General features: G+C 39.8%; 1 protein-coding gene across 6 annotated transcripts in view; it reads right to left on the bottom strand.

The window, feature by feature from the left end:
• Nucleotides 1–12500, bottom strand: part of syne2a (spectrin repeat containing, nuclear envelope 2a) — a 93433-nt gene that overhangs the window by 7603 nt on the left and 73330 nt on the right. For all 6 annotated transcript variants that reach the window (XM_079255428.1, XM_079255432.1, XM_079255429.1 and 3 more), the window contains 7 exons: nt 11597–11701; nt 9828–9983; nt 7474–7632; nt 6013–6179; nt 2670–2832; nt 2194–2384; nt 1677–1827 (listed from right to left, as the gene is read on the bottom strand). In XM_079255428.1, coding sequence (XP_079111554.1) covers nt 1677–1827; nt 2194–2384; nt 2670–2832; nt 6013–6179; nt 7474–7632; nt 9828–9983; nt 11597–11701 — 1092 coding nt within the window. The remainder of the gene's footprint in view (nt 1–1676; nt 1828–2193; nt 2385–2669; nt 2833–6012; nt 6180–7473; nt 7633–9827; nt 9984–11596; nt 11702–12500) is intronic.

Here is a 12500-nt window from a genome sequence, read left to right as displayed (position 1 = left end):
AAGAAGGATTATTCGTGCGCAGATTATTATTCTGAACCAGTTTTAAAGTAAATTAATTTAGTTTTTAAATGAAGCAGAGGTTAAAAAAAAAACAAACAAAAAAAAAACGCACAAAGCTTTAAATGCAGCTCTTTGTGGGGTTTCAGTTTCCTTTCTTTTATTGTCAGGAAGATTTTAACGATGGCTAAACAAAGAATGCACCAACTCCGGTTTGAACCACATTTAACGAAGCCAATTATTTGCCAAGAGATGAAATTTGATGCAGCGGCATAGAAATTCCGTCATTCATTCATTTTCCGAGGCATTTAGTACGATTATGGGTTGTGGGGCCACATGAGCCTGTGATGGACATGTGTGACTCCATCACCAAATATTGCTTTATAGTTCATGCAGAAGGTATATGATGACAATAATCAAGCACACTGATCAATTGTTTTGTTTTGTTTTTTTTTTTAAATGTTCAAAATCAAATGTTGATAGGTGTTTGTGGAGGGGGGACTGGCCATCCTTCCTCTGTGATGAGAGTTTTAATTAACATTGTTTGGTTGGAAAACTTCCTATATATTTGTTTTTGTTATCATTTCAACAGCTAAAGTCACTACTTACCTCTTGCCTTCTTGGAGGAGCACAAGAGCTAAAAGAGGGGAGCAGGCTCAACTACCTGCTTCAGAGCTACAGGAGCGTACCATGTTAACAAGCAGGGGGATGTAGTGTAAAGATAAAATAGTTTCATGCATGTAACGAGGTTGGATAGTCACTGACTGATGTGTATATATAGAAAGAGATGTGTATATGTAAATATTTATGCTTTGTTGTGTTTAATGCTTTAAAAGATGTGTTAGTATTGTGGTTTTGTTATTGCAGCCCCCACCTTAATGGGCTGATTTCTTCAGGTTTGGCAGCAAGATGGGATAAAAAGCCTGCTGTTTCTGTGTGGAATGTGATAATGGTCATTTTTGGACTATAAAAGCAGTCTCACGCCTTTTCATATCAGTTATATGACTGACGGCTAACTGACAGAGCCCATCCCAGCAGTCTGTGGGCGAGAGGCAGGGTACACCCTGGAGGTCACCAGTCCATTACATGGCCAACACAGAGAGACAAACAACCATTCACACTATAGAGAAAATGAAGATTAACCAATTAACCTAACATGCATGGTGGTGGGAAGATGCTGAAGTACCTGGGGAGTACCCAGGGGGACATGCAAACACACAGAAAGGCCACAGTTTGAGCCTCCACCCAGTCGAGGATCAACCCAGCAACCTTCTTGCTATGAGGCCACAGTGCTAACCGCTACATCACTGTGCCGTCCGGTATAGAAATATGGGTAGTAATTAGGTGGTACAATATGGCAGTGGCAGTCATTCCCCTCCAGAACGCTTTCTCTCTACTCCATGGAATTATTTTCTACTGAGGAGCACCACAGGAGGTCACCTCCTACCAACACACCAGCAGGCTCCCAGTTGTTTACAATCAGGACAAACCTCTAGACTTTTCCAAGCAGCAATACTAAACAAAGTGGATTCTACACCACATATTCAGTTTTTCCACCACCTAGTTACATAAAAGAGAAACTAAACTGCAAGATTTTGCAGCTTCACAGTAAAGAAAGTTAAAAAAAAAAATAGATTAACTATTTGACTTTTATGGCTGTTGTCGTCCTCGCAACTGACCTCGAACTTCTTCAGTTCTTCCTTGGCAACTGTAAAGAGGACGTCTGCAGAGTTGGGGTTGGCGGCAGTTCTCTCCGCCATCTTGAGCCAATCCTCGAAGCGGGAGTAGTCATTAAGGAACTTGCACCAGAGTGTCCATGTCTCCTCGATCCTGCAAAAAGACATGTTTACAGTGAAGGAGATACTCATTAATACACTTCTTATGCAACATCCAACCTAATAAAAACACAGTGCGTATTGGAAGCTTCCAAAATAGGCTGTTAATCAAAAAGGATTTTTTATTTAGGTCACAAACAAACCAACAAAATTCTTTTAGTATGACAGCATCAGATTTATCTGAAAAACTAAACATCTTCATGTGGTCGAACTGTGGTGTCAACCAATCATTTATCAGTTCTTTATTCAGTTTTATTCCACATCTCTTATACTTGACATGCAACAGGAGACGATGTTTGATCTTTGTTAGAGATCAAATTCTTGACACAAAGACCAGAATGTGCACATCTCTATCATCTACCTGAGCCTTCTGTCCAGAGCCAAAGCACAGATAGTCCTCCAGCGCTGGTCCAAGCTCCGGCTGGTTTCCTGCAGGGAGTCACTCTCCGCCTCAGAGCCTCCGGCAGCATCTTCATCCCGCAGCAGAACATCGCACAGACTGAGAACCGATGCAACACCTTCTGTGTGCTTTTCAATGTCCCTCTGCAGCTCCTGTACAGACATAAACACAGGCATTATTGCAGCCCATACCACAGACCTCATGTATTAAACATCAGTACAGAGACAGTAAGGCTGTACATGAGGACAGTAAGACCACCAAGGACAAGTGTAAATTATTAATGATGACAAAATGAGACAAAGAGGAAGAGGGAGTGACTGAGACCTCGAAAAGAATTTAAAAAACTAAAAAACAACAATAATTAAATGATAAATAAAATGTTCAGGAAAAGGAGCTTTAAAACAGCGAATGGTGTGTTAACTTAGTGTGATATCTACCTGCTGCTCAGCCAGCCTCCTCTGGATCTCCCGTTCGTGACAGACGCTGTAGGTGATGGGTCTGGACAGCTCAGCCTCAATGCGAGACAACCACGAGCGGAGGTTACTCATGTTCTTATCCAGCTGCTGCACCGTCACCAAAGTCTCCTTCAGCTTCTTCACCCTGAGAAACCAGACACATGCAATGTTTTACAAACTGGATATTCCAAACTTCAAGTCCAATAAACCACATGAGCATAAACTTTAATGACTCATTAAGGCACTTGTGCATATCCACGCAGACGGGTTCTGAATTTCTCAAACTTTGTCAAACTTTCTCTGCCAAACGGGGACAGTTGGATCATTAATGGAGGCCTGATTAAATAAAATGATTCCAAAATATAGAGGACACAGGGAGAAACTTGTCTTTAGGAAAGCAAGAGAGAAAGAAAGCTTTTCATGAACCTACAACCCTCTCAGGTATCTTTCACTAGATCTAAAGTCACCATGGCAACTGTCCCGTTTACGAGCGCACACACTGTGCACACTAACTGGTGTCATAGCAACACATGGGACAATAAAAGCTCTTTTCTGAGGCTTAAAAGCCTTAAGTGTGCCCCATTTTGGAGTTTGAGTTAATTTCCCCATTTGATTCGTCTTCTCCTGACAAGGTCCAGGAGAGCCTGTCAGAGTGGCGAGGGGGATGTTTTCCATCAGAAAAATAAGAGGTAAAAAAAACAGCTTGGAGCAGAAATGTTTGAACGAAGAATAAATTAAATTCTTCCAAACATATGTTGCATGTATAGCTCAAGATTACCTACAAGTATTAGACCGTTTTATCAACCCATCTTTCACTAAGATAGCTTCTTGCTATCTCAAAAAGCACAAGTTAGATTCTGATGGGCTTTTTTACTGAGAGCAGCTGAAAATGAAGTGTAGAAATCAAATGTAAAAACAAAACAAAACATTCTTAGTGTTTGCCTAAACTTACAGTCTGCAAAATCTGGCTGTTGCGATGGAAAGGGGGGCTTGGATGTAGCTTTCAGAAACATCCTGATAAAGGTATTAGACATTTGTCAAAGTTTTCTAACAGTCACACAAGTCTTACGTTTTAACTTTAAAGTAAACAAAACAAAACAACACTCTACATAAAGTATTGAAAAGAATGCCTTTATTCCACTTAAATGCCACACTATAATGTAATTTAACCAACATTTAGCAGATTCAGGTCAGACATTTGTTAAATAAACTGTTATATAGTCTCAAAAAGTGGGAATTTGACCAAACTGTATGTGAATATAAGGGATTAAGATCTCTGTGTGTTTTTGCATCAGGCTTACATGTTTCCAAGGCTTTGTCTAGAGAAAGGTTGACAGTACAGTATGTGGTCAGTAGCAGTCCATGTATTAACACACAGGCCTACATGTTTATGGCCATGTAATCAAGACATAATACAGTCGGTGTAAATTACCCTTAGAAAAATACTCCTCTGCTCTGCAGATGCAACCACCCTGCTCGACTAACAGACCTCTTTCTCCCTTTCACTCCCTCTCCACCTCTGACAGACGAACAAAGGCCAGCAGCTTCATGTGGAGGCCAAACAAAGACACAAAACCCGGTCAGGGGTGCTTGTTCAGGAGATGGAGGAGAACAGAATGGATGGAGAAAATGAAGCAGAAAAGAGTTGAAGGAGAAGTGAGGATATACGGTTGTAGGACGCAGATAAAGAGCAGCTGACCACAGGAGGGCTTCAAGTTACACAGTGATGAAACTCCATTTGGCGTTTACTCCTAACTGTAAAACACAACTCTTCATGTGTGCTGTCCTTTATTCATTTAATATTTTCTACTCTCCTCTACTTGCACCTGAATTAACCCTTTGATGCCTGGTGTTGCAAAGTTGCTCCAAACTGCTACTGTTGTTTGTATATTCTATATCATTCTAATTCATTTATTTAATGTATTAATCAATTTTATTCACTATTTTAAGTCACTATTTTTTGTATTATTTCTCTGTTATACCATTTTCGTTATTTATTTATATTTTACTACTTAATAATATCTGACTTGATTCCAGTCTTTTACTTATTTTTTACTTTTATTTCATTATAAATAAATCAAGGCATTAACTTATAAGGCACTCACCCATGAAAAAAATATTTTTCCATTATTCCATTTTTAAAAAAAAAAAAAAAAGATGTCTTTATTTATCCTTTTAAAGAAAATGTAAAATAAACAAAGTGCCAATTTATTTTAGGGATATTTAGCATTTATTACCATGTGATAGTTCGAACTCTTTATAATGTAATCTTCTGCTTTTTGGTGTATATTAAGTCACAGAAGACAAAAATCAGATTGTGTTTTACAGGATTTTGAGCAAAGTTTGTAGCATAAAGTGTCTCAGAAACTGTATTTATTGTATATGTCACGCTGGCTTCTTATAGGTTAACGGGTAAACTACTTCACACCTCATGACAATGCAATTTACATGTTAACAAATCCAACTTTTATTTCACCCTAACAAGCTTTACTTGATTTACTTCTCTCACCATTTGAGGTTTTTAGTAAAAGGTAAGATGTGATTCCATTTTTTTTTTTGTTTTGTTTTTTTTTAAATTGTGGTTCTTTGAAGCAAGTTGCATCCCATGTTGTTTGTCTGCACGCAGTCGAGCTTAATGGTCTGCTTATGGAGTATTCGGGAGGGCCTCAATTTGAGAATCAGCGATTAACACATACCGACATACCATTTCCCCCCTCCTTCATGAGTCATTCCGCTAACAGACTACAAAAAGTGGGGGCAGTGAGCGAGGACTTGGGGACATATGGTATTGTCTGAGATTTAAGCACAGCTTTTTTCTTTCACAGTGGTGGGGGGAAGGTTGGGGGTTCCAGGTTATTAGATGAAATCTGGATCCCCTGCTCTTCCACTGGGCTTTCCATCTGTCTGGGAGGCCAGTAACAGTTTAACAACACATGGCTTAACCTTTCCAGTCTGTACATTAGAGGCCGTGTATTCCAGACAGCTGCGGAGCATAGCTGACACAACAGCAGGTGGATAGATACCCTTAACAGCCATTGTTTACTTCAAGGCCTCCAGTTAAAGCTTTTTACTACTTAATTATGCTTTTAGCTGCAGACAAGCTTTTGCTGTGAAGGGTGCTTGTGCTGGAGGATAATGATGTGAATTTAAATCTGATCCAACTTAACTACATGCACACAAACACAATCTGACTTCCAACGCAGCCCTCATCTCACTGCTTGTCTCTGCAAAGTGCTTTCTGCACGCCATCAACATCATGTTTTGGGAAGTGCTTAATTGAAATAAACACACAGTACCCCGCTGTGACAGCTGGGGTTGCTCTCACCTGGCTTCGATGTGGTGAAATAGGTTGTGCCATCGCTGATTGACTTCCTGCAGCGACCCATGGACCTGAGTCTGCTTTGCCTCGTCACTGGCGAGTAGCAGCTGCTCTCCCAGCTGCTTCAGGTGGCTCTTGTTCTCACTGAACAAGTTGATTTCCTCCATGCAGTCCTGCGGAAATGTGACAGTAAATCTCAAGTATTATAGTTTCCAATGAGCTGGAAAACACAAAAGACGTGGATTTCACCTGTTTCTGTGTCTTCTCAGAAAGATATCTGAAGGAAGTGCTATCGTTTGCTGGCTTAGTAGTTACAGCTCAGCATCAAGTGCTTCCAATGTTCTCATCTAATTCAGGAACCAAAACAACCATTCTTGGTCATTTAAACCTGTTATTATCTTGTTGACTAAGTGAGCGTACTTCGTAATGAGACAGGAAAGTACAAAAGGCTTTCAGATCCTGAAAGAACTACTGTGGCGTGTGAACAAAGAGTACACAACCAGCCCATTCCAGGCCACCATCTGTTATTAACAGGATAACAATACAACAGTAGATATAGAGATCCATCAAACCCACTGTTTATAAAATGTAATTTAATAAAATTCTATGATACAGTAAATGATATAGTAATATTCTTTAGGTATTGTATAAAGCAAACAGGAACATGTTGCCAGTAAAAATAATGGAACGAACGATTACCGTGAAAGAAATAAATTTATGGAATGAGCTTCAAAAAGAAGGTAAAGAATTGTGAACAATCAATGTGTTTAAGAAGAGCATAAAAAGAACAATATTAAAGACTTATGAAGAGTTAGAGGCATAATGTGAATTACCTTGAATAATTACGATGGTGTTACATTTTGAATATCTGTAAATGCTTTCAAAACTACTAAAAAAAAGGAATGTAATGGGTAATTAATGCAAATTTTGGAACAACTGGATGTTGTATGTGAATATTGTAACATGTATAATAAGAATGGACATAAGATGATTCTGAAATTAAGGGGCAGATATCATAAGATTGCTCTTCTTTCTGCTCCTTTTTAATCAAGCCATATTTAGTTGGCAGTTTTATTTTGTATTTATTTTTATGTTGTTTTGAATTAAATAAAAAATAAAATGAAATGAAAAATGAAATAATTCATGTTGCACTTTTATGGATTATAATAATCTCCAGTTGAAATAAAATATACTTTATGTCAGGCTAATAAATAATATTGCAAAGTAGGATGTAACTGTGTGTTGCAAAAGGGAAATTATTCATAAAAAATATTGATGTAATAATAAAAGAAACATTCAAATCCATATTGAATGTATTTATGAGTTTCAGATTTTCCTGAATCATTCTAATATAATGAAAGCTAAATGCTAATTGCTATAACAACTTTGTTGCGTGTGTTTTGTTTTAGAGCTTGTCATGTAGGACCTAAAAAAAAGGCCCTTTATTCATTTAGAAATGTCCTTTACCTTCTTCAGTTTTTCCACCATTTCCTCAATGCTCAGATCTCCACTGTGGCAAACCTTGTTCTCCATCTGAGTTAACCAATCGCAGAACTCTTTATTCTTGTCATTAAAGATGGTCCAGGCATTGAGGTGGTCTGCTATTTCTTGCCTGCGTAAAGATACCTGGAAGGAATCAAAGTGACGTGTTCAGTGAGTGTTGCTGCACGCATGCTCGACAGCATGGCCGGCATCTCTGCAAGGATAAGTGTGAGATATCAAATCTCAAACAGACATAAAAAAAACTCTGAAGGTTTAAAGAGCTTTTGAGCAACAGGAACATACTGGTACATTTCTTGTTTTTTGTTTGTCTTTTTTCTACTTCAAGTGATGAATTTTGAAGGACTTCAATTATCCACAACTGACTTTTGCTGCAAAATTTGCCACTTTAAGCAAGCTGATTGTTTTCGGCAATAAAACTATACAGTCAAACTAAGAACCATGAAACAAATGCATAACCAGCTATTTTTCTTAAGCGGTGCTGACAACATAAAGGTCCAATAGGTGCGAAAGCCTGAAAGGAGTGGTGCTAAATACCTTGGTGAAAGTCCGTCCAGTCTGAAACGGGGTTATTAGTTATGGTACTCGCTAGTATGCATTCTGGAAACACTGTGACCCATATATAATACACCACCATGCATTTAGACTCAAGCTTGGTGTGCAACAGGGGGCATACAGCTTGGGAAATTGCCAGCTTGTTTCAAAATCCCATAAGTATACAAAATGCGATCACATGATAAAGGACAGATTAAAATGCTGTAAAAGCAAAAAAATATTAAATGTTATTTCTCGTTACATTGAAGCTTCTGGGACATTTAATCCAGCAGAATCAGCAATCAACTGAATTGAGAGAAACCTGCTGGAGAGTCTGGCTATTTGGTAAAATTAACAAGGTCCATTTTCCTAATGACAGCTTAATGCTATGAAAACACCCCATCATGAAGATGAGAAGAGGGGGGGCGCTGATGATCTTTTTAAGGTTTTGGGGGCTTAATATGCCCTCCAGGCATAGATGAACATGCTTCATTTTACTGTCTAGGGGCATTTATTGGATTTAAATGAATCCTGCTTTGGTTATAATGAACTAACACTGACGGGCCTTCTGGACCAGGGAGAATTCAGAGTGTATTGTGAGCTGCAGTCACCTCGTGAGGACACTGTGCTGCCCCAGGAACAATAGAGGCTGTCCCCTGAATCCCCTCAGCCCAGCCAAGCCATCTGCTCATCAGAGCCATTCCAGCGGCTCCCCCATCAACAACCTGTTAACTATGAAGCTGAAACTGAACTGGCTCACATCCATGACAAGAATCATAGTTGTGATGATCTGCTGCCATTAATCAGTGTTTTTAAATAAACTTATTATAGAATAATAGTTTAGGTTTTTTTGTTGTCGTTAATATAAATGGTTAAGAATAACCTTCCTGCATGCAGGACACTCCAGGGGAGTCCAGCAGCTCTTTCCTTGAAGGAATCAAGTGGTTTTAAGAAAATCCGACATTATATTTATGGTTTATTTTTGCTCAGACTTGAAAAGAATGAAATTCTCCTCATGAATGTGTTGCAGTGTGAAACTAACAACACATTCTTGGCTGCTGTTTCCACACTTGTTCATTCGAGTAACTCCTGCCAAGACAAGAGCAGGTGGAAACAGCTACTCTAACTGCGAATCCAATTAGCACAAGTCTAAATGATCTCATAAGTCCATAATAACTGACAGAAACCTCTGAAGCTTGTCATAACTGTTGGTTATTTAAGAACAAGTGTCGACTTGTCTTCAAGCCAGAAGACTTTATCTGGAGGAATGTGAGCCTGAGTGGAGCTGCTTTCAGTAATAATGTAATCACAGAATTAACAGCCTGCAATGTTGGACAGCCTGACTCAGAAATGTGTGCACTCGTATGCAGATACGTGGAGGGAAAACTACTGGTGACAACTGAATCAAAATAAATATTTAGCGAAAGATTGATGTTTTTATATTTTTTGTGGCAGAACTGTGAAGAAAACTGGATCATTTAAAATGTGTGGACACAAGTTTTGGCAATTTTAATGAGAGGACAAGAAATAGTTTTCCCTCCATGAAGCTGGTTCTTTTATCAAACAAATGAGTGTGTGTGTGTGTGTGTGTGTGTGTGTGTGTGTGTGTGTGTGTTCAGCCTCAAAAGTGCAGAGGCTTTGTGCTGCTGGTCCCTGCCAAGAAACCGCTGGTAGCGACTTTTCCCTCCTTCTCCCCCTCCACAAACGTCTCCCTCCACCTGTTCCATCTACGATCTCTGCCTCAGACTCTTCTCAAGGCCTTCCACTCCTCAAAAATAAGATCTTACCTTCACACACAGCTCTTCCCACTGACCATGGAGCTGCTCCAGCTGCTGCTCCAGCAGTATCGAGTCACTGGCCGTGACATACTGGGACAGGTCTGTCTTCATGGTGGCCAGTTCCTGTAATCCACCGGCCAAACGCTGCAGAGAGAGCTCAGTCTCCTGCATAACACAGAGAAACACGCAGTCAGACAGCCATGTACAAGTTGTGTGGCTACAAGCTGCTTTACCTCTCACTCGTGTTCGCACTGACCACCCAGATTAAAGGGCTGCGGAGGCGAGACAGGGGGAGGGTAGAAGGGGTAGAAACGGGGGAGGGGAGTGAAAGCATGGGGGCATTAAACAAGAGAAAGGGGGGTAAAGTCGGAGGCTGATGGGATGGGGGAGCTACTGGTGGAGTTGAGGAAACTTTAACCAGTTTTGAAGCCAACGAAGTCATGAAGTTTTCTCTCAGATGGCTTCTATTACATAGAGAATACTGGTGATTATAAACTCACTTACTATATACTTAGACTATTACTATTTTAGTCCACCAGTATGTAACAGATAATTATTATAACTTATTCACCTGTAGACTTTGATTATTACTACCGTTTGTATGAAATAGACAATAAGCTGAACGCTTTCTCGGCTGGCAGAAACTCGGGTATTTCACCCTGAAACACTGCTGTTTTGAATGTTATTTATATTGACTGCACTCTGTTATGGCTGTACTCAGGCACATCTGTTGGGTGTCTTAACTAATGTAATGAATGTAATGACTTTTATAATAATGATTGTTTAAAGAGGTTATGGTATTTTCTGAGCTTTCTACAGTGTTACAGTGTTGAATCCTCATCAGACATGTGAACGGCACTGTTTTTTTTTATCACCTAAACGCATGTTTGAGTTTGAGTTTGAGTTCCAGCACGTTCTCCGGTCGGTTTCCATGGCGACGAAAAACGCGTCGTTTTAGAGAGTTTTTTCTACTTGGAAATCCTTGTGACGTCCCGGGGGATAAGGTTCGGTGATTGGTTACCTTCTACTGGTTAACAAGGGCATGTACAAATACATCAGGCGGGTGGAAAACGTGGGATAAAGTTATTTCCAACGATGGCTGGTGAGTTTACCAAAGAGAGACATCCTGCTGCATTCGTTGCTGTGGGTTGCTGTTTTCCACTTCGTTTTCAGGGTCTGATTCAGGTTCCAACATGTAGGGCTGTATGCTATGTGCTGACATTGTATTTTGTTTTTTTTATTGAGTTCATATTAGCCTAATCCTTCTGTTTATGAGATGTTACAATGACGGCGAAAGCAGTTGCGGTGCGCGCTCCCGATGTAGTGCAGTGGCGGGAGGCGGGGCTTAATGCAGAAGAGTCTCAATCCACTCGTTTTGCCCACAGGCTGATCTGACAGCCTACGGAGAGGGTCGGTCTGAAGTAAATAAGGCGATTTGTGACAATAACTCGATCAATGCCAGCCCTTCTGTTCTCAGAAATAAAAATAAATTAGCCTGAAATGCACATAATAGTTCCACTTTAATAATGGAATAATATGCTTTTACAATGTTTTATTTTGTAATTTTAGGGAACATCTGTTAGGGGACAACAGATGGAAATTAGCCTATGGCTATAATCTGGCTTGTCTGCAAACCGTATATGACATTCATTAACTGGCATTGTCCCTTTTAAATAAAAAATAAATTGAAATTGAGATGATTTCAGCATTTCACGTCACATTTAATCTAAATGTTGAGATTTCATTGGAATAATGGTGCCATGTTTTATTTAAATCACCTGCGTAAGCTCCTCAGACCACTCTGGTCTTCCATCCAGCAGCTTCTTCATCTGATCCAGTTCATGCACGATGTTGTTTACTCTACCTGGACACTGAGTCCACATCTAAACAAGCCACAGGACACAAGAAGCAGACATCTCAGGAGGTGTGAATCTCTTGTTACAGCACTAGAGGCTGCGCTCTTCAGCATCATCTTTTAAGAGATTTACCATGAGTCATTTGCTGAATTATGCTGCCAAGATTGTGCACAAAAAGTGTTTGTAAAACCATCTCAAAGGGAAAATCATGTATATTTGTAATAATACACTTTCACAAGTCCACGTAGCTGGAAAGAGGAAGTAAAAATGTATTCATTATGCTATTTGCATTTCATTTTACACAATTTAGAATTAAGCTCTTTAAAATGGAGCAAAACCAAAACCACAGCTGCAGCTGCTTCAGGGCAAATGTAGCAGCAGAGAAGATAAGTCAGTAAACCACAGCTGGTGGGTTCTTCGATGGCTCTGTGTGACTTTCCACATGTTGGTCAGGATTTCTCCCTTTTCCTGGGTGGATCATGTTGAGCTTAAAAGGATAAGCCATCTTTCCCTTGTTGACCTTTGGGTTCATCAGAACAATCAGATGCTGAGATTAATGTGGCTCATGGAGCAAAGAGGACCTGCTTAAATTCAGCCCACAAAAGTCATTCACAGTCTGGATCTTCAGCAGCAACCAAACAAAATATCAGTCATATCAATAAAGCACTGCATTTTCTCAGAACAATTCTTCCCCCTTCCTGACATGAAGGCAAAGCCACGCATTCCCATACGAGGACTGAGGGGATTTTGTGTTTTTCTTCTGTTCTGTTAATCTCTTTGGGTCTAACGGTAAGATAATACAGCTTTGCGACAGTGATGGAATGAC

The sequence above is a fragment of the Telmatherina bonti genome, assembly GCF_933228915.1.
Source record: "Telmatherina bonti genome assembly, chromosome: 16".
NCBI lineage: Eukaryota > Metazoa > Chordata > Actinopteri > Atheriniformes > Telmatherinidae > Telmatherina > Telmatherina bonti.
The sequence above is the reverse complement of the archived record's forward strand: the minus strand, read 5'-3'. Positions and strand labels throughout refer to the sequence as shown.